Source organism: Astatotilapia calliptera, chromosome 22, assembly GCF_900246225.1.
Source record: "Astatotilapia calliptera chromosome 22, fAstCal1.2, whole genome shotgun sequence".
Classification (NCBI taxonomy): Eukaryota; Metazoa; Chordata; class Actinopteri; order Cichliformes; family Cichlidae; genus Astatotilapia; species Astatotilapia calliptera.
Window position 1 is genome coordinate 32,665,690 of NC_039322.1, and position 23,644 is coordinate 32,689,333.

At 42.9% G+C, this 23,644-nt stretch overlaps 1 protein-coding gene across 2 annotated transcripts in view; it reads right to left on the bottom strand.

Annotated features, from left to right (window-relative positions):
* thsd7aa (thrombospondin, type I, domain containing 7Aa) overlaps positions 1–23,644 on the bottom strand; it is a 169,833-nt gene that overhangs the window by 58,731 nt on the left and 87,458 nt on the right. For both annotated transcript variants that reach the window (XM_026157251.1, XM_026157250.1), the window contains exons 7-8: positions 22,841–23,035; positions 894–1,134 (exon numbers count right to left, since the gene is read on the bottom strand). In XM_026157251.1, coding sequence (XP_026013036.1) covers positions 894–1,134; positions 22,841–23,035 — 436 coding nt within the window. The remainder of the gene's footprint in view (positions 1–893; positions 1,135–22,840; positions 23,036–23,644) is intronic.

The following is a 23,644-nucleotide window of genomic DNA, read 5'->3' on the forward strand; positions in this document are numbered from 1 at the left end:
TTTGCAAATTGAGAGGTAAAATGTCTTCAGGAAACTTGAAGTCCTGTTCTTTTCAAGCTCCACTGACTACCAGGATGATGCAATAAAAACTGCATCAAGTGCAATCAGATTGGCGCAATATTATAATAAGAAGGGTCACATTATTTTTAGGTGCTTCCAATTCTTGTCAAGTTCCCTGACATTTCGTCAAAAGACGTTTGTGAGCACCAAACGAGTTAATTATGAATCCCATCACCACTGCATTGAGCTTCCCCTGATCACCTCCTGTGTATTTAAGTCCTGTCTTCCTTTGTTCGTTGTCACGTCATCTGGTTTTCCTCCAAGTCTCGTCAGTCATCAGTCTCGTCACAGTTTTTGTAGTTTTCCAGTTTATGTTTTTCAGTTCGCACTTGCCCTGTTCGCCTTTCCTAGTTTTTGTTCATGACAATCAGCCATAATAAAGGCTCATTTTTTGTTGAAAACGTGCAGTTCCTCTCTCAGCGTCTGCTTTTGGGTCCTGTTCACAAACACACCGGCGAACCCCGCCCTCACATCTATCTTTAAACATTGTCTGACATTGTTTGTTTTACATGTTGAACAATTTAGCCAGACTCATCTATCCATTTCATCTGGAGATAAATCAGAAAAGCATATTTATTTAAAATATCAGTTCACACAATCCAGTTGCATTGATGTGTGCATACAATGTTATCACAAGTGACAGAACAGACAGTCAAAACATAAAAATAAGAGAGAAGGTGAAAAAGTCCCAGAATAATTTTACATGGATAGATATTTTTGTTCAGTTTTTGTACTGGTAATGAACTGGGACAATTTCATGCCCTTTCAACTTCACAAGACGTGCAATAGAGTATTCGGTCATATGCCAAAATATGCTGATTAGGTTTTCTTACTTTTTGGGAGGAACCTGGCCCACATTCACCCGGACACAAATGACTTTGCGGGTTTGCATCCCCACAGAACAGGAGACATCATCTCCACGAGTACGGCCCACAGATGTGTTGGTTGATGGAATGAAAGAGTCCTCGATGCATTGTCCCCATGGACCAGTTTGCCAGTGGTAGACAGTACAGGGATGGTCATTGCACCTTCTCACCTCCTGCAGAGCACTGATGTTTGGACACTGGACTCCACCTGAGAAGCAATCGAAAATTGTAGCACAGTTGTCAGTGGGGTAGTATTAGTGCTAACAAATGACCAGGACACAGGAGTGAGGGTTATGAAATTGAAAACAAAATGAAATTGGAATTGTAATAAAAATGCAAAAATGTTATTACTATTTATCAACATTCAAATTCAGTGTCTGAGGTGGAAATGCAAAGGACAGTGGACCAATTGTGAGAGAGGATCTCTAACTAGTTTTTGTTTATGTTTGTTCACTTATGAAGGTCGAGTCAAAAAGGACTAACAAACAAACTGCAGTGACACTCTTTTCAGCACTTTGTCCCAGCTGAGCACCTGACACCTGTGTAGCATCCTGTGTTAGCATGTTCAGTCTTACGCTCCTCCAAAAGTGCAACAAACTGTTTGTGATTCAGTGCTCTTGCCCTGATGAAGGGAACTATTCACAACATTAACAAACTACTTCCTTGCTCACAAGTGGTCACTACGGCAGGTTTACAGCTTCCTGACACAGCCACCAAGGTTTGTTCACTACTTAGGCAAATGTGTAATCCACTATACTGTAGAGCTACTTAGTGACAACATCAACTACCATGTTATTTTTTAGTATTGAGTTACACAATGCCTCCTAGGATATAATACAATGCAAAAATACACAGTTCAGTTCTGGGTTCATTTCAGTCACTTTATCCTTAAACTCAACCTTTATTATTTAGAATAGACATTTGTTAAATAAGATACAGAGCATCTCCAACTCAGTGCAAACATGTAGGGGGGGAGGGTTAGGGGGGGCACAGTTCTGCTGCGCTACATATATAAAATGTATAAAAATGTACAAATATACAATCTGGTGTAAGAAGAAAAAAGTAAATAGGTAAATAAATAGTTTGTTTTGTATATACAGTTTGGGTTATTGCGCATAGAATTTATTATTGCACAGTGGTGGTTTATAAAGGGAAATGGGAAAATGGCTGTGTGGGACTGTGTTATTGGTGTGTGTGTACGAGTTAAGGGTGGTTATGGCTTTGGGGGCACCTGTAGCACTTCCCTGATGGAAGCAGGCTGAACAAGTTAAAAACAGGATGGGAACTGTCTATGATGATATTTGTTGCTCTGCTGAGGCACAGTACAAACTCCAAAACAAAACAGAAGTGCTCCAGGTGTCACGGACCCAGTTCCAGGGATTCGGGGTCCGTGAGCAGTGTGGACTACTATTGTAGTTATTATTATTATTATTATTATTATTATTATTATTATTATTATTATTATTATTATCATTATTGTGGTTGTTGTTATTATGGTTGTGTCTGCTGTCCTGTTTTTCCGTGTTGGTGTACTGTCAGGTGTTTAGGGGTGTGTGCTTGTGTATGTGAGGGTGCGGTCGTGGCAGGCACTTTTAGGCCTGGTGGGTGTGGGCCTGCCAGCTGACCGGTCCCACCCAGGAATCCACACACACCTGGCGCCGATCAAGCCTCGTCAGAGGAGCTTCAAAACAGTGTGGCTGAGAGCTCCTCGACGCTGGATCGTTGAGTGACTTCCCGTCAGTCTTAAGTGTATTGTGCAAGGTTAGTGCAAGTCTACTGTTAGGTTTTGTACTCACGGCTGCCTTTGGTATACGTGTTTCCTCAGGAGGAATTGTGGCGACCAGGAGGCAGCACACGGAGAGTACACAGGGAACGGAGACAGAGCACGGAGCATGGGATAAAGGAGAAGACACGGAACGGGAGTTGGGATCGCACGGGGGGATTTATTGTTGTTCGGATTGTCACCACTGTAAATAAACACTGTTGCACTGTAGAGTCCTGCATTTTGGGTCCTCCTTTCCCCACATCCCCACGGTCTGCCAGCGAGACCGTGACAGAACGATCCAGCCATTATGGGCCCAGCGGACTCAAGGACCGTCTCACAGGAGGAATTGCTCGCCCAGCTCTGGAAATACTGTCGGAGCATTATCCAGGCGGCAGATCCACATCAGAGACACTTACAGGTCGTATTTTTTGATTCCTTCTTATCATCAATCACCTCATCTGTGAGCTTTTTGGACATTAAGAGACTAATTTCGATTATAACCACGCTGAGGGAAAGTTCCTGTTTTGAGCTGTTTGGTTTGGGCTGTCCGGGCGAGGAGGATATGGCAACCTCCCTGGGAGCCCTTGCTGCCTATTTCTTTTTTCATAGGCTGATAGCTTGCAGCTCGCTTGTTGGACCCTCCATTGCGGGGGAAACGTTTCACACGCCCTCTGCACCTCACCACATCTCCACTCACCTCTGCGGCACCTGCTGAGTCAGCAGACCAAGGACCGGCAGCTCAAAATCACACAGCTGCTCTCCTGTCCGGCCGGCTGGTGGAACCTCAGCCTGATACGCTGGCCCCGGCATCGTTAAAGAAGCGACGCTTGCACCGCCGGTGTGCCTCACCGCAGTCAGACTCTAAAACTTTCCAACAGCCGGCTGTGGTGAGTCATATGGACAATTCATCTTCATTCACCTCATCTGTTTATTCACGGGACTGTGTGAAAGCTAACCTCGTAGCACAGCCAGCTGCCCAGCCTGTAGCCGTAGCACAGCCAGCTGCCCAGCCTGTAGCCGTAGCACAGCCAGCTGCCCAGCCTGTAGCCATAGCACAGCCAGCTGCCCAGCCTGTAGCCGTAGCACAGCCAGTCCAGTCAGCCTCTCGTCTTCATCCTCAGTTGGAGGCTGATATGCCTGCTGGAACTACCCTGCCATTATGTCACCTGCCTGTTGTTTCTACATCGCTGTCCAGTCTACCACGAGTAGCTGCCGCACCATTATCACCTCCGCCCTTTGCAGCTACTTCTCCACCAGCGTCCCATCAGACTGCAGCGACCGCAGAACTCTCGACTTCACCATCCACATCACCCGCTCGACCGTCATCTTCGCCACCTGCAGCTTCCGCATCGCCATCTTCACCTCCGGATCAACGACCATCTATACCCACGTCGCCAGCTGTGGAGCTCAGCGAGCCGGAGGAGCTCAGCATGCCCGAGCGGGAGCTCAGCGAGCGGGAGGAGCCCGCGTCGCCAGCTGTGGAGCTCAGCGAGCCGGAGGAGCTCAGCATGCCCGAGCGGGAGCTCAGCGAGCGGGAGGAGCCCGCGTCGCCAGCTGTGGAGCTCAGCATGCCCGAGCAGGAGGAGCTCAGCGAGCCGGAGGAGCTCAGCGAGCCGGAGAAGCTCAGCGAGCCGGAGGAGCTCAGCATGCCCGAGCAGGAGCTCAGCGAGCGGGAGGAGCCCGCGTCGCCAGCTGTGGAGCTCAGCGAGCCGGAGGAGCTCAGCATGCCCGAGCCGGAGGAGCTCAGCGAGCCGGAGGAGCTCAGCGAGCCGGAGGAGCTCAGCGAACCACCAGCAGAGGAGCTCGGCGAGCGGAAGGAACAACCGGCGCTGCCAGCCGAGGAGGGGCTCTCGCTGCCAGCCGAGGAGGGGCTCTCGCTGCCAGCCGAGGAGGGGCCCGCTCAGCCGGAGGTCAGCGAACCGGAGGGACCTCCACGTCTAGCGCGGCCTCCACGCCATCCACGTCCAGTGCGTCCACGTCAGCGACCGGCGCGTCATAGACCATGTGCCACGCCTCTCTGTTGCTCACCGGAGCAGCGACGTTGCCATCGGACCCGTGGCAGGCCACCAGAACCGTTCCGCCGCCACCGGACCCGTGGCAGGCCACCAGAACCGTTCTGCCGCCACCGGACCCGTGGCAGGCCGCCGGAGGAGCAGCGCCGCCGCCACCGGATCCGTGGCAGGCCGCCTGAAGCGTTCCGCTTCCATCATGGGGTTGGAGGTAGGCCGCCCGAACTGTTTTCCCACCACTGCCTGACCCGTAGCGGGTTTTGCCTGCTTGCGGTCCACTGGGTCGGCCGCAAGAACTGTTGTTCCCACCATGGCAGTGGTTGGACGTTTGAACTGGGGGACCGTGACACCAGGATGCTAGGGCGCAGAGCTTTTGTTACCTCGTGGCTACACAAGCCAGGAAGTACCAATGATCGGATTTGGTGTGTGGTAGTAACAGGTAAATGAACATTTTTTTAAATTATCTGAATATATATATATAAAAAAAAGAAAAAAAAAAAAAAACACCCAGCACGCCCCTGCGGGCGGTTTATCCTTCAAGCTCGGGTCCTCTACCAGAGGCCTGGGAGCTTGAGGGTCCTGCGCAGTATCTTAGCTATCTTAGCTGTTCCCAGGACTGCGCTCTTCTGGACAGAGATCTCTGATGTTGTTCCCGGGATCTGCTGGAGCCACTCGCCTAGCTTGGGAGTCACCACACCTAGTGCTCCGATTACCACGGTGACCACCATTACCTTCACCCTCCACATCCTCTCGAGCTCTTCTCTGAGCCCTTGGTATTTCTCCAGCTATATATATATATATATATATATATACATATATATATATATATATATATATATATATATATATATATATATATTAGTGCTGTCAAAATTATCGCGTTAATTGTTAAGATCAACGCGAAATGTTTAATGCATTAAAAAAATTTAACGCTGATTTTGTTTTTTTATTAATTTCCTGTAATCTAAGACCTTTAAATTCATGAGCACCTCTGGAGGAGGGGGCAACAGTGTGCTATGCTGGCGTTTGGCCTGACAGAAATGATTAGAAGAAGAAGAAGAAGTGACACCATGCTACTATCTAGCTAACACTAGCTAACACACGCAAGCATGGACGAGGGCGGACTTTTGGGTGGAAAGTTTCTCTTTAAGAAGTTGCCTGATGGCTTGTTGGACAAAACGAGAGTAAGATGCACAATTTGCAACGCTGAATTCAAGTAACACAGAAGCAGTTCATCACTGGCGTATCACCTGAGAGCAAAACACCTAACTGAATCCACCTCTACGGGACCTCGCCAGTCTACGCTTCAGGAGTATGGTGCTTGTGGACGAATAACAAAAAATGTGAGAGAAAAGGTAACCAATTCCTTGGTTGTTTGGATAGCTAAAAACTGCCAACCAGTTAGCATAGTAGAAGATGATGGACTGAGAGAAGTCATTCGTGCTGCATCAGGAGATGAGTGTTACAATCTGCCCTCGAGAGGAACCATTGTGTCGAGACTGCACACTTTGTATGGGGACCAGAGGGCTCAGCAGTCCAGCAAGCTTGTGCAAGTAAGGAATGTCGCTCTCACCGGAGACCACTGGACTTCGGTGAACAACGATAATTACTTAAAATATAAAGAATAAAAAAATGTAATTGGAGCCAGGCTATTAATAAAGTAATTGAGATTAATCGCAATTAATAACAGAAAATTGTGAGATTAGTTAGTTAATTTTTTTTAATCTATTGACAGCACTAATATATATATATATTAGGGGTGCAATGATATTCGTATCGATATTGAACCGTTCGATACAGTGCTTTCGGTTCGGTACGCATATGTATCGAACAATACAAAATTTTTAATTTATTTTATCAACTTTCCTTCTGACGATGCTGTCTGTGTTGAGAGCTCAGTGAATCTGCGTTCGACTACTCCGCCTAGGCTCGACAGTGCAGCCTAGGCGGAGTAGTCGAACGCAGATTCACTGAGCGCTCAACACAGACAGCATCGTCAGAAGGAAGAGCGCAGGGCAAGCTAGCGAGACAGAAGTTAAGCTCTCCTTGCAACATGGACCTCCCACACCCTCATTCAGATCTGGCGTTTGGAATTATTTTGGTTTTCATGTGACGTATGACCCTGAAGGTAAGCGAGTCATGCACTAAAGTAAAACAGTATGTTGGATGTGCCATGCAATGCTCAATTACATGGGTGGGAACTAGTGTGTTAGCACAGTTAGCTCGTTAACGTGTTGGCCGTCTAGCCCCATGCACGGGGCGATCGGCGATAGCTCGTTAACGGAGATTTGCCGTGTTGTGGCGTTAAGGTCATTTCAACGAGATTAACCTGAAAGCACTAGTGGGAACACAACGAATATGACTGCACATTTACGCCGACATCATCCTAGTGCAAAGACAAGTGGAAGCAGAAAAAAAACAAGCAAGCATGCTACTAACTTTAGCCGAGTCATTTAGACAGCTGTTAGCACATGATTCTCCTTATATGTTTAATATGCTGCTGAGAATATAGCCCAGAAGAAGCGGATAGTATAGCTTTTATTTTGGAAAGAGACATTTCTCTGTAATAAACTCTCTTTTCCAAACTATAAGGCAAAAAGAAAGTGCAGCTTTATGGTTTCATGGACAAAATAATTTCTGTGGCTGCAATATGACGAGCTAAATAACCAGGGCTGCACATAAGTGGTCCGCAGGTGCGCATTCGCTGTCAAAATAAAAAACACGCACAAGGGTTAGGGTTAAATTTAAAAACTGTACTTTTGAGTTAAAATATATATTTATAATTTTAATAAATGACAAATTAAAAAGGCATGAACATTTTTTTTGTATCGAAAAAATATCGAACCGAACCGAACCGTGAATTTTGTGTATCGTTGCATCCCTAATATATATGTGTATATATATATATATATATATATATATATATATATATATATATATATATATATATATATATATACACACACACTGTATATATATGGTTCACAGCAGCTGGTTCATTTAGTTAACGAGAAACACCCGGAATGGCTAACCGAAGGTCGGACGGTCCTGATCCCCAAGGACCCCAAGAAGGGACCGGTCCCCTCCAACTACCGACCAATAACCTGCCTCAGTACTACATGGAAGCTCCTGTCAGGCATCATATCGGCTAAGATGAACAGGCACATGGGTCAATACATGAGCGGGACACAGAAAGGAATTGGCAAGAATACCAGAGGCGCAAACACCAGCTACTGGTAGACAGAACAGTCAGCCGAGACTGCAAGACCAGACTGACCAACCTGTGCACTGCCTGGATTGATTACAAGAAGGCCTATGACTCAATGCCCCACAGCTGGATACTGGAATGCCTAGAATTGTACAAGATCAATGGGACCCTAAGAGCCTTCATCAGGAACTCAATGGGGATGTGGCGTACAACACTAGAGGCCAACTCCAAGCCCATAGCACAAGTCACCATCAAGTGCGGGATCTACCAAGGAGATGCTCTGTCCCCACTGCTGTTCTGCATAGGCCTGAACCCCCTCAGTGAGATCATTAACAAGACTGGCTACGGATACCGACTACGGAACGGAGCAGTTGTCAGCCACCTCCTGTACATGGATGACATCAAGCTGTATGCCAAGAGTGAACGAGACATCGATTCACTGATCCACACTACCAGGCTATACAGCAATGACATTGGAATGTCGTTCGGACTGGAGAAGTGTAGTCAGATGGTAACAAAGAGAGGGAAGGTAGTCAGAACTGAGGGGATTGAACTACCAGAAGGCAACATTGCAGACATAGAGGACAGTTACAAGTACCTGGGGATCCCGCAGGCGAATGGGAACCATGAAGAGGCCGCTAGAAAAGCTGCAACCACCAAGTACCTGCAGAGGGTCAGGCAAGTCCTGAGGAGTCACCTGAATGGTAAGAACAAGATCCGGGCCATCAACACGTACGCCCTGCCCGTGATCAGGTACCCTGCTGGGGTAATAGGCTGGCCAAAGGAGGAGATAGAAGCCACTGACATAAAGACAAGAAAGCTCCTTACCATGCATGGAGGGTTTCACCCCAAGTCCAGCATCCTGAGGCTGTACGCTAAGCGGAAGGAAGAGGGCCGGGGACTGGTGAGTGTCAGCACCACAGTCCAGGATGAGACAACGAACATCCAAGAATACATTGGGAAGATGGCCCCAACTGACCGAGTGCTCAGTGAATACCTCAGGCAGCAGAAACCCAAGAAAGAGGAGGGAGACGAGGAACCATCATGGAAGGACAGGCCCCTGCACGGTATGTACCACCGGCAGATAGAGGAGGTGGCTGATATCCAGAAATCCTACCAGTGGCTGGACAAAGCTGGACTAAAAGACAGCACAGAGGCACTAATCATGGCAGCACAAGAACAAGCTCTGAGTACAAGATCCATAGAGGCTGGGGTCTATCACACCAGGCAAGACCCCAGGTGCAGGCTGTGTAAAGATGCCCCAGAGACAATCCAGCACATAACAGCAGGGTGCAAGATGCTAGCAGGCAAGGCATACATGGAACGCCATAACCAAGTGGCCGGCATAGTGTACAGGAACATCAGTGCCGAGTATAACCTGGAAGTCCCAAGGTCAAAATGGGAGATGCCCCCAAGGGTGGTGGAGAATGACCGAGCTAAGATCCTGTGGGACTTCCAGATACAGACAGACAAAATGGTGGTGGCTAACCAACCGGACATAGTGGTGGTTGACAAACAGAAGAAGACGGCCGTAGTGATCGATGTAGCGGTTCCGAATGACAGCCATATCAGGAAGAAGGAACATGAGAAGCTGGAGAAATACCAAGGGCTCAGAGAAGAGCTCGAGAGGATGTGGAGGGTGAAGGTAACAGTGGTCCTCGTGGTAATCGGAGCACTAGGTGCGGTGACTCCCAAGCTAGGCGAGTGGCTCCAGCAGATCCCGGGAACAACATCGGAGATCTCTGTCCAGAAGAGCGCAGTCCTGGGAACAGCTAAGATACTGTGCAGGACCCTCAAGCTCCCAGGCCTCTGGTAGAGGACCCGAGCTTGAAGGATAAAAACCGCCCGCAGGGGCGTGCTGGGTGTTTATATATATATATAAGTGCTTGTGTATACATACACAAACAATACACATATGCTTTCAATTGTGTAATTTAAGTGATCTAGGTAGCTCTGTTTTGGAAGTTCAGTTAACGCTAGAAATGTGTTTTGGAGTTTGTACGTGCTTTGTCTCTAGGGGCCACCACATATATTTATATTTAAACATATATAAATAAAACCACGTTTTTTTGACATTAGTCATTCTTTTTGTGCATAATTTTATATTGTTGTTGATAATAAATTAGTTAAAGCAACAAAACAACCTGAAGAGCCGGTTGGGAGCCGAAAGAGCCGGCTCTCTAAAAAGATCTGGAAATCCCATCACTACAGCACAAACGAAGCCAACAGCATGCACTAATTTCAACTGCATGATGAAGGCAAACATTCTGTGCGTATCAGTTTGGTGAACTTTTTGACACAAGTTTACGTGCGTATATAGGGACCTCTAGAGCCTTCGACTAAGTCATTCCTTTCAACATCTCTAGGGACCGTGGGAGGAGAGCAGTGTTGTGGAAACGACACAATCTTCACTAGTAGAGATACTAACCTTTAATGCACACGAAAACAAAGAGCATCAGCTTGACAATAAGATGAAATTCAAACCTGAGATTGTTTCAGAAAATATTTTGTAACAACCGTGGGTTAGTGGAGCTAAACTGGCTAAACTGCTCACTAGCTAAACGGCTAGCGGGGCGCTAGCGGCTATCGCTAAACTTCGCAACGGATGGAGAGCGCTCATGCCTCATACACCGCACGACCCCGAGCGTCTCAGCAGCAGACTGATAATCCCCAAATGATCCAGCAGGAGACAGTAGTGGTTCACACCAGTCGTTTATTTACCATCTTTTTCTACAACAATGTAACGCTGCTGACACCGAACCCCTATCCCGCTCCCACCACATAGAGTCGCGGTGTCAGCCAACCATGCCAATTCAACCCACTCCACAGAACACACCAACTTCACTGTGGCTTACATTAACATAACACTAACACAACATGCGAATCAAACACATAGGAACTAGCAGAACGATAGAAAACACAGACAACACAATACCCAGAATGCATCTGGCTAACAACCCCAGCCAGGTCATTACAATATATTTGAGGAACTTCAGACTAATCGGTTTATTCAGCATGAGGACATTGTGGCTGTTCCGCCTGAGGACAGTGATTCTGATGCTGCTGACGCTGACTTTCAATTAACAGAATTTGAGACTTTGAGAAACAGCTGGAACACATTAGTGAAAATGATTTAATGACTTTGACTTTTAGCATCTCTAAAACTGCAAAAGCACTGATTAGCAAGCACCCTGACTGACTGACTAACGAGGGAATGGTTAAGAACCTTAAAGAGCATTCACTGATTGCTCAGCAGATCGTTATTGACCATGTTGGAGGTTTGCGCAATGTAGTCTACACAAAAGAGCTACTGCTCTCTGCAGCTGCAGCCAGGCAGAAGTATCCCATGTATCTTGAGGACCAACGATTTCTAAGGTAACATGAACAGAAAGCAAAGCAGACCAAAGGACTAACGGAGGAGATAACAGAGATAAAAGCCAAAAAGAAGAGAATGGAGAAGGATGTGTGGGTTCTCCTAAAGCCTGCTGATCAGAATGCAGAAAAAGCTGAGTCAGAGGGAAAATTGTGCTTTATCTGAAAGTCCAATGGGCTTCAAAGAGCTGCAAAAGAAAAGGAAAAAAGTCTGGAGGTTCTGGAGAAACAGTCAACTGACAAACTCAAGGAACTGAAAGACACTCCTTCATAGGCCCTGTCCTATTTGGCCTTATTATTTTGATGGATTTGGTGCAGTTTTCTTGTTTTGTGGGTTATTTTTCTCAACAGATCTGACAGGTTGATTCATTCATTTGCACATTTAGATTTGTTGGTGAAATGTGCTTCTATGCCTTTTCTCAGTTTATACACTATATGCATATAATGCATCATTTTGCTTTTGTAGTATTTTGTGTGGTACTTTTTTCTGTTTTTAGCAACAACAAAAAAAGGGGGGGGGGGGACATTTAAGTCACTCTAAGATGATTTTGCACATGGTCTTACTGAGGTAATGTGAAGCAAATATGCATTTATATATGATGCAGTTTTACCCCTACCAGAGTTCCCCCATCTGTTTTTGCACTGTTCTGGGTTGTTTTGTATTAACTTTTTTTTATTTTTTTTATACTTTAATTCAATGCCTACCTGAAAGACAAATTCTATTATATTTCTCATTTTTATTGTTAAGTTATTTGCCAAATGACATAATGCAGATTATTTCAAATATCATCCTCCAAAAGTCCTCGTGTGAAGGAAAACTGCCCTGTTCCCTGCAAAGGTGAGACTGGGTTAGGTGTGCTGCTTGGCGGCTCAGTTATGATGCTGTTGGGTGGAGATGTGCCCACCATGGTATGGTGGCAGGTCAGTACAGTAGGACCAATCTGCCATGACCGCTTTTCCGACGACAGTCCACCGCTTGCCCTATATTTCCCCCCTTTTTGCCTTCAGCTTGGTGGTGATGATGGCCTTTGGTTATGTCCTCCTTGCAATGAGGAAATTCTTGTGACATTTCTGCTCTAAAAAAAAGATTGTGGATTATATCGCCACCTGTTGCTTTGGCATGTTCTTGACAGCGTTTGACTTCATTTTTGGCGTTTACATGTGGACAGTTATTTTTTCACCCGTGTACCATAGACTTCCAAAGAGAAGGCTGGGATTTGCCATCCTTTGCATTCCCTGTTGGTGGGAGAAGGGCAGGCTGTGTCGTGCCTATAGGGGCCCTCCCTAGTAGTGGAAAACTCTTGTTTCTACTAGAATTGTCCAACATCTTTTGCTTTCGTAAGCCATTTCTTCAGTTGGAAGAAACTACGTAGATTAATTAAATCATTAATTAAATCAGAAGCCTTCCTAAACATGTGGCCCACAGTAGTGATGGGATTTCCGGCTCTTTTTAGAGAACCGGCTCTTTCGGCTCCGAACCAGCTCTTCAGGTTGTTTTGTTGCTTTAATTAATTTATTATTAACAATAATATAAAGGAGTTACTAATGTAAAAAAAAGAAGTTGTTTTATTTATATATGTTTATATATAAATTAGAGATGGACCGATCCAATATTACGTATCGGTCCGATACTGACCTAAATTACTGGATCGGATATCGGAGAAAAATAAAAAATGTAATCCGATCCATTAAATATCACAAAAGCACCTCACAAAACTTGCAACACGCCGTAACTCACCTCAGAACGTTAGCACGTCGGAGCAGTATGCATCACGTGATAGAGCGGCTGTGGCATGCGGGACCTGTCGGTGGTCTGGATAGCATGTGGAACTTCGCTAGCATTTCATCTCCGACAAAGTTATCCCGAGAGAAGTAAAGCAAGTGTGTAAGTCCATCTCTGAATGTTTGTAAAGCATTCCTGCGTTAAGCTTAACAAGCGACTGCCTCTCCTGCTGCTACTTCAATCATGAAACTGCTTAACGATCAGCTGATCGGCTTTTCTGTTGCGAGTCCGTCTCTCTTGTTTGCTTTTGGCCCACTTTGCACCAGAAAGAGGAAACCAGCGGCTGAACAACAGCAGCACGTTTAAGCTTGATCAGCTGTTGTTAGAATTTATTTAATATTACTTTCTACTCGTGGATCTTTTTCTACAGCTGACGCTGGTAACTGTGCAGGGGCGGATGTAGCAAAGTTTAGCCAGGGGGGCCGATAGGGCATTAACAGGGAAAAGGGGGCACAAAGACATACTTTTCTTTCTTATTCTCATTTCAAATGTCGAGCTTTTAATAAATAATTATCTGACACCCAAAGTTTTAATTTGATGTAAAATGAATAGAAGTCAATTACTGTATATAGTAACTATTAAGTCTAATATATATACCCTAGTAAGCTATAGTACTTTTTCCTTTGGGAAGGTACCATCTGTGCAGTCTGCAATTTTGTTGAAGAAAGATGTTGAATCTATTTAATATTTCTTGAAAAATAATTGATTTCTGTGCATTTTTTTTCACACTGCATCAAATTAAGGTTGATTACGTTGATTAAGCATCATGAGGTGGAGCGTGAGGGGTGGTTCCCTATTTTTTATTCATTTATTTTTGTTGTTGCTGGGAGTTGGAACCCTATTAGTTAGGTTGCTTAATATTTATGCTAAGTACTCTTTAAAATACCAGAATAGGGAGGATGGTGTAGGTTTAAGTTTATTAGATTGATCAGTATTGCTGAACTATGAAATTTTTTTTTTTGCATACAGGTATAACAGAATAGCTTTAGTGTCGTTGTTGTTTTAAACTTGAGTATGAACTTATACAAAATGCAGCAAGATATTTAAAAAACAGTTTTGTTGATTAAAAAACACTATATCGGATTCATATCGGTATCGGCAGATATCCAAATTTATGATATCGGTATCGGACATAAAAAAGTGGTATCGTGCAATCTCTAATATAAATATATGCGGTGGCCCCTAGAGACAAAGCATGTACAAACTCCAAAACACATTTCTAGCATGTACTGAACTTCCAAAACAGAGCTACCTAGATCACTTAAATGACACAATTGAAAGCATATGTGTATTGTTTGTGTATTTATACACAAGCACTCATATATATTCTTCTTCTTTAGCTCTCAGCGAAGGCGGTCGCACTTTTCTCCTCTCCTCCTCACCCTTATCTTCCCTGCTTAGCCTCTATGTCCTTGTCTTGTCTTGTGTGCATTACTTTCCCTGGAATAGCCTCCCACTGTCGTTCTCTAAAACCTAAAAGAGAATTATGGATTTGATCAACTGGTCTCTGAATGCTATTGACACCCTTTTCTCAACGAGAAATCTGGGCTCGGGAGAGTTTGAGTGCCCTGGAGGGACTTTCCCTGCCGGATACACGATGGACGGGTGGCAGAACTGGAGGATCATGTGCCTGGCGGGACTGTCGATCGAGGACGCTGAAGATATCTATCTATTCGGAACCATGATAACAGGGTTCATGCTGATCGGAGTTGGCTTAGCCCTGGTTTATCGGAGAAATAAGAGAGCGGAACCGGCTGTTCAAACCCCCCCAAGGCTGCCCGCTGGAATCGAAATGGAACGAGGCGCGACCTCTCACAACGAACGTAATATGGTCAACACCTTGGAGACGCTTGCAGCTGCTGTGAAGGCTCAAAACAACACCATTGAGCGTATGAGGGGAAACATCAGAGAGAGGCCTGCTCAAAATGAGACCTTTGAGCGACAGTTGGAAAACATCGTGGAACGGATCACTGCAGTTGTGAGGTCTCAGAATCAAAAGAACAATAACACCATGGAACAGAAGTTTGATACCATCATGGAGAGGCTCGCGACTCTCCAACGGGAGATCGAGTGTTAAAGAGCAGCCTGAAAAATTCTCCTGGGCTGCTCGCATGGAAATTAACAAAACCAACATAAACATTGCGGATCCCCATCACGGCGCCAGCTGCAGGCCCAAGGCTGGAGCCGAACAATCACTCCCTGATAATGACTGTGTTACGGCTATTCTTCCCATCCCATGCAAGGACACCTGGATTGGCTGGAGGACTGTTTACTTAGCCTGATAGGCCGAAGGACACTGTCTCAGCTAAACTATGGACACACACACTTACACTGATAAGCACTCACTCATCCCCCCTCCCTTTCCAACGCCTTCGATGCTTGTGCCCTACCGGGGAAGATAGCAGTCAACTGGACCAGCACAGATGCTGCAGGACTGGATGCGCTGTCTACACCGGCTCTCTCTTACCCTTTACCCGCCCCTGTTGCTTGTCTTGTGTTTCTATGGTGTATTGATAGTCATGTGCTTTTGTGCTGAGGTGTTTTTTCTGTTATCAAACTGTTCTCCCACTAGGAGCTCAGTCTGAGTGGAGTTTTTTTTCTCCTCCTCTTACCTCATGTAGTGTATTTTCGTTGTTTTTTCCTATCAGCCTACCTTTCTGACATGTCTGCCCAATGTGATGTTTGTGTAAAGTTGGTCAGAAGGTTCCTTTGTAAGTGCGCATGCGCCATTAGCGTGCTGCCTGCTGTAACCCTAATTTCCCTCGGGATGAATAAAGTATTCTGATTGTTATATTCAAATAATTTAAAAAAATGTTCATTTACCTGTTACTACCACACACCAAATCTGGTCGTTGGTACTTCCTGCCTTGTGTAGCCACTAGGTAACAAAGCTCAACACTGCGCCCAGCATCCTAGAGCACTTCTGTTGTATTTTGTACGTGTTTTGAGTTTTTATGTGCTTCTGAGTTTTTACGTGTTTTGCAGTTCTTACGTGCTTTGGAGTTTGTACATGCTTTGTCTCTAGGGGCCACCGTAAATATACTTTTATTTATTCACTCCACATAAAATGTAATAAATAAATCATATAATACAAAAACCAACTATTCACGGTTCAACTTTTAACTATTTAAATTTTCAGCTTTTTCCTTTGAAAATCATTTAAAGTGAAACAACACAAAACACTGCAAATCACAACACAATTAAATATAAATTAAAATATGAAAACAAAAAGAAGATGCATATTCTCTGTCATATGGGCCTGCATGAATAAACTTTCTGAATCCTTTATCATCTGTAACTGAAAATAGTTGTGCATGATTACTATACCTTTCTAATGTGACGTTGTTGTCCCTGGCTCTCTTTCTCTGTCTCTCCCTTATGGGCAGAAATCTGTGCCATCAGAAACTGAATTTGAATAAGTTAAATTTGAATTTGAATCGCTCAGGTTGAATCTGAATTGTAACTCGAATAAATGATTTTGAAAACTGAATTTGAATTAGTCTAATTTGAAATTGAATTTATGGTTTGAAAATGATCATTACTAAATTGAAATTGAATTTTATATTTTGAAAATGAATTGATTTGCTTTGAAACTGCATTTTATCCTTTAAAAATTCAGCTCTCGAATAATTTCAGTTTCACTTCTCACCATTCAGTTTCAGTTGTACAATTCAATTTCAGTTCCAAAATCCAGTTTTTTGGAACTTACATCCGGTTCCGGTTCAAGCGCAGATTAATAGAACTACATTTTACTAGCGGACCGAAAGTGTTACCGACGGGAATCTACAGCGTCTTGAGCTGAATTAAGACTTCAGAAGTCATTCGTCATGTCGAATGACCAGCGGATAAACTCTCAGGTTGGTAATAAATGTATTACATGTATAAGAACAAGCGTCATGTTAACTAATGATAGCCGTACGGTAACTTTTATGCTTATTGTAGCTGCTAGCTAAAAACGCTAATTTAGCGTAGTTTGCCCTGAATTCAGCTTTGACAAACAAATATGATCGACTGTTTCTAGTAGAATTCCAGAGTTGTCATCTTGTACCCTCTCAGAGTACCCCCTCTGTATGCTTGCAGAGACCCCTACAGTAGGGAAACATGCAAAACGGTGCCCAAACCTTTGTATTTTAGCTTTATTTATGTCTTACACAGCATCCCAACTCTTTAGCTAACTTAATAACTTTAGCTAAAGTGAATAGTTAGTCTAATTCATTAGTGCAGCATTACTGGATCATCTCTGTTTGAAGTGATATAATATGATATATATATGATATAATATGATATACAACTACCACTGTGTTTAACTACCATAATAATTCTTAGGGTACTGAGTGCATGCTTAATTAGATTTTTTTTTTTTTTTAAACATACTGCTCCATTACTATGTTAGAACTGAAACTGAATGGTGAGAAGTGAAACTGAAATTATTCGAGAGCTGAATTTTTAAAGGATAAAATGCAGTTTCAAAGCAAATCAATTCATTTTCAAAATATAAAATTCAATTTCAATTTAGTGATGATCATTTTCAAACCATAAATTCAATTTCAAATTAGACTAATTCAAATTCAGTTTTCAAAAGCATTTATTCAAGTTACAATTCAGATTCAATCTGAGCAATTCAAATTCAAATTTAACTTATTCAAATTCAGTTTCTGACGGCACAGATTTCTGCCCATACTCCCTCCCCGCTCTGTTCCTGTGCAAATCTAACTACCGCCCCTCCCCCTTCTTCCCAGCGCAAAGCACAAGGCTGGCATGCAGAAAAAAAGTGTGAGGGAGAGGGTGAGAGAAGGGGGGAAAAAAACACAGCTAGCGATAAGGAGCTGTTTCGCGTCGTTCACGTCAAAGACCCGGCTCTAAGAGCCGTTTCGTTCGCGACCGACACATCACTAGTGTGTTAGCCCAACTATTAGCCTAAAAATCAGTATTATATGAATCATGAGATTAAAACACACTTACCTAGCCTAGCATGTTTTAGGTCCTGCAATTGGTCCGTCGGGTTATTGTCTCCCCAGAAACACTTCCCTTGTGCTTTTGGAAATCTGTTTTTTCCTGTTTCTGTTTTTTTCCTATTTCTGTCTTCTTTTTTTCTATTTTTGTTTTTCGTATTTTCATAATGTTTTGTGTGCTTCTGCAGGATTTTTCTTATTGCTGGTGTTTTGTTAAGTAGCAGTCCGTTTGGCCTCTCAGGGCTCCATACCTTTGTGACTTTCCTCCCTTCATACTCGAGTTGAGACTGATTCAGTGCAATTTATATTAATAGATGGTATTTTCCCAATACCAATTATGATGAGCTCACCTCTATACTTCCATCTTACTGTAGCACCACCACCAAGTCTGTCAAAGTTTCTGAACTTTTTCCGTAGCATTGTAAACGTTGTTTTAAAAAAAAAAAAATTTAATTTAATTTTTAAGAAAAAATTGCAGTAATGTTTTAAAATTGTGCCTTTTCACGCTCTAGTTCTTGCCCTTTAATTTGTTCCTCCTGGTCAAAAGTTTCCTGATGTTGTAATATCATTAATTGTTTTTGTTGCTTAAAAATTAAGGAGCCTCCAAGCCCACCAAAGCAGGAACAGCCTTAACAGAGGACTCAGGACTGCTCAAAATGATGTACTTCCATGACTGCCTTGGGCAATCTATGCCAAAATGCTCATCAAAATTTTAACAGCTGACTTATTGTCAAATCTTCATTCATTTTAAAAACAAGGAAAAGCAAAGCCCAAATGTATGTGAAGGAGACTGTAATGTGGACATTTCTTTTTCTTTTTTCTCTCATTTGGATGTTAGGATTTATGATTGCGTTACGGAAAGAAACATAGTTTGTGGTGTCATGTGGTGCCTGATTGCATTTTGCAAACACCTAGCTTAGCCTGTCAAGACAAATCTTTCCAACTCTGAGTGAATAAAAATTTTTCTAAACTGCGTGATGCTAAAGTAGGTATGCTTTTGCCTGGTGCAACTTGTAGACGTGTATTTTTATTACTTTTTGTGGAGGGAAATATATTTCTTAATTTACACAGGAAACTTGGATCTAAAGTGTAAGCTGTAGCTATGCTTGATTTGTATTTAATTGGGTATTTTTGTACTAATATAATATTTGCGCCTGCAAAGCTATTTTTTAAAGAGAAAAAAAAATATTGTCACTGTTTTTGGTTATGTATGAAGTGTTGTGTGCACTAACTGCCTTATAAGAAGTTTGGTAAAGCAAATGTATTTATTAGATTAGATTAGATTAGATTAGATTAGATTAGATTAGATAGAACTTTATTAATCCCTCGGGTGGGTTCCTCTGGGAAATTCGATTATATTCCAAAGTATGAAAAGTATACTAATAATGGCAATGTTTCATTTCAACGTATAGTATGTTGACATGAAAGAAAGCAAATGCTCTCAAATTATGGAAACGGCCAATGGGATGTGTTTTGTTTGACACGTGATGCACATGTATATATTTGGTGGCTGTCATTAAAGTTGCTCTCTCTTGGTTCATCATCCAAAATGGCCAAAGGCTGATGTCTGTTTATTCGTCCCTACTTATCGTTGGTGCAGTCTATTATTCATGTCAGACTTCTCTGTGGATTTCATTTTCTGCTAACATAGTAACTGCAACCTTTTGTTCATTGTACTCCTGTATTGTCAGACAAAGTGAGTGTTTAAAACACATAGCCTCAAGCTATTTCCCTGCAATCTCACACGCTTTATCACCTAAACAAAGCTAAACACAGGTCCAAAGTTTTGTAACCAAATAAAGGGTCTGGGGGAGTTACATTTGTTACAGTTCTAAACTGCACCCTCTGATGAAGATTAGTCTCAAGAAAAGTTGGATATTGTTGAAAAAAAAACAACAACTCTCCATTTAAAATCTCTAATGCTGTGATGATCAATGGTATTGCTATAGATGATAAGAAAGTGGGAGAAATTACAGATTTTCTTAAAAGGTTTCGCTCCACTAATAGGATCATATTAGTAGATGAGCAAACCTCTAAACTGCATAGACAGGCAGTTGATATAGTAGTACCCATTCCATCCTCCCTAAACTTAAAAACCTAGCTAAGGTAATTGGCAGGGATTATGTTCTCAAGGACATTATGGCCCAAATCAGTGAGTCATCCACAAATCTTTTGCCTTCCACAGCCAAGTTACTACCTGATTTAACTGAGACCCACCCCACTAAATCCCGTGTTAGAGTTGACTCCCAGAAAGTACCACTTAAATCACTTGGTGAAGTTCAGATCGCTCCAGCAATACACGTGATCTCAGTCCATCAGAGTGAAGCATGTAGTGGAGGAACACATTGTAAAAAGGAAATACGGTACACTGCAGATTCAATCTTCGCAGAGGCTGCATCTGCAGGCTGCAAAATCTCTAAACTGAATCCTGAACCATACTTTAACATCTGGTGCTCCAGTGCTGAACTGATCAGCACTGATGTGGTCCTTCCATATCAAGCATCAGAGGTTGAGGAGAATTCTTAAAAACCTTTTATCTCCAGCAGTTGATGTATTAAAACATTTAAGCTTCAGTAGCTTACTTGCTATATTTCCACTTACCCAAATCTGATTATGGAAGGAGCCATTCAGCAATGGCTCCATTGACACAGTAACTACTGTTTTATATTCTGGAGCTCCACATGAAAGTAAGGAGAAGAAAGACAGGCTGCAGAGCTAGAGTGAAGTCTTGGGAAAACCTTCCATATCATATGTCATTACGAGAAATCTAAGATCTCTGTCCGATAAGATGGAAGAGCTAACAACATTAACCAGTCTGCACAAGACGTATTTCGCATCGTCACAGCAAAATCTCCAGTGTTAAATTAACACTGGAGAGTGTCTATATGGGTCCACACCTCTGAGTGTTAAATACAACACTGTTGAGTGTTAAATTAACACTTTTGACAGTGTTATATGTTTAAAAGTAACCTAGTCAGTTTTGAAGATTAACAATGGCTAACACTGAGCAGTGCTGATTTTCTAACACTGGAATATTTCTAACATTTTGAGTTATTTTCCAGTGTTAGAAAATCAGCACTGCTCAGTGTTAGCCATTTTTAACACTCAACAGTGTTGTATTTAACACTCAGAGGTATGGACCAATATAGACACTCTCTAGTGTTAATTTAACACTGGAGATTTTGCTGTGTTGTGCTTCTCAGAGAAGTGGGTGAATTAATTCGTTCTGGACTCAAAAAGCAAAGGAGACTGGCAAAAGGAAGGAATTTCTACTGGAATGCCACCTCGGGTCAGATTTTCATCTTGGAAGATGCTGACTGGTTGACAGGTGGGCAGCAATAAGGAAAGTGAAGGAAGTGACAGTTGATACTTTCATTGTTTTTAACACTCTTTTTCACTTCAGGTCTTTGTAAGTTATAACGCTCTTATCTGCAGCTGGCGATGGGCCAACAGCAGCACACGAAAGAGTGGCCCACAGACTCGCTGTACCAAATATTTTGAACATTGCCTCACTGTGGCAATACGGCTCTATGGAGGCAGGCAGGCCATCCCCAAGCTGCCAAAAACAGTGAATGTGCTAGACAAAGAGAAAGGAAGTGACACCTACAAGAGAAAATTGGAGGAGTGGCTTAAGGGAATAATGCAAGGACATTCTGGAGGGGTCTGAAAACAATCACCGGCCAAGACAAAGCCAGCAGAAGGTGCCCAGAATATGATGGAAGGTAGTGGGCTAACCAACAAAACTGAGTGTTTAAAACAATGAAAAGTGATCCGTGGTTTTCATGCTGTATTTTTTCTCTCTTCTTCTGTTCCTGGTAAACTCCACAGTTGCTTCGTTCCCTATTCTGACCCACTTGTCAACCAGTCAGCATCTGGCCCATGCATATGTCATCCATATCCAGTGACATGCAGCTGAGATTTGGGATGATTAATGGTCAATGAAAAATTGTTATCCAAACGGAAGTACGTGCAAAGACACAAATTTAAAATACAGTCACTTTAACGAAACAAACTGCACCATAATCTGGTTTATAGTTTTCAAAAGATGTGTACGTCTATGACATTTGCGCAATATTTCATCACTGTATGTGTATATACACATAGTGTGTATGTGCTAATGATAATGATAATGATAATGCTAGGTAAGTGAGCACTTTATGTGTATACAGTCTGTACAAAGACGTGGTTTGCAAGTTTAACTTGGACTTGTTGCTGATGTTGTGGGCAGAATACGTAGTCTTGATAAACCCAAAACATGATGGATCTGAATACTTGAGAAATGTATGATCACAAAGCATATGTGCCATAAGACAACTTATTGTAGAAACAATGGTAAAAGCATATGTGAATAAATTTGCTGAATAACCCTTTACAACTTTACATCAATAATCCTTGATGTTGAAGATAAAAGCCTCCATCAAGATTTTCACTTGATGCGATATTTAGATTGACATTTAGATTATGTTTAAAGTTGATTTGGTTAAACGTTTTCAAATGTCGTTCAATTATGTTCAAATGTTAAATTTCACATTGCTTTCTCTTGTCCTTAATGGAAAATGAAAAACATGCTGTAAAAATAAGACTTATTATTAAGCATCCAATTTCAACCTACCCCTGTATTCTTAAAGGTGTAAATTGGACTTCTGTACTATTAAGTTAAACATTTGCATTGATTAAATATGCTGATGTCATTGCTGAAAGACCCAGCGTACACAGAGGAGCTCAGGTGAGAGGCACATATTCATTTTTAATAGAATTACCTTTACCTATACTGTAACTTCATGAGTGCTGCAATGCTGCTTTGCTCTCCTTATACAGTTCCTACCTTCTCCTGCATTATAGGCGAGGATGGAACGAGTTCTGGTCTGTTTGCCCTCTGTGTTCTTTCCAGAGCAGGTGTGGGAGCAGAGAGACCAGGAGCTCCAGGGGCTCAAGGCACAGTCCTTAGGGCAAGGCACCTCGCAGATAAATGGCATAGGAAGGATGGCATCCTGGCAGAGTTGTCGATCCACATGTTCACCTGGGTGAATACAAAGAGAATTAAGGTACTGTGCCAAATTTAAAATGTGTTATAAAGTTAAAAGATAATAATAACATTCATTAAATTAAACAGGGCTAAGAAAGCAACATCAAATTTCCTTCAAAAAGTCACTTTAAAATAAAGGCTGTGAGTGTGAAATGTTGCTTTTCTTGGTGGGACTGCCAAAATGACTAAAGGGAAAATTGCACTTTCTAATGTGGTAACTAATGTAACTAATGACCAACATTGTAAATTCTTTTGCATCACAGTTTTATTGCCTTAAATTAAAAAACTGAAATAAACAGCAACAATAGATAATTTCTAGCGCCACTCCGAGTTGGCAGCCAGTATTAGTAGCTCCGGCCTGACCGAGTCCTTTTTTCTCTTTCTTTGTTGTTTCGTGTTCTTGTTTTTATATTGTGGACTGTACTACTCCACATTCGACCTCCGAATTTTATGGACAATTGTGTTTTTTATCATATTTTTTACGGTATCTGTGTCCGGTGCGTGGAGGTGTTAGCCCTCGGGGTCTCCACTGTTCTGCCTACCGCCGAGCGAGCCAACATCCCCCGCGAGGTGAGGAGGAAGAGACGCGGCACTCGGGCGGGG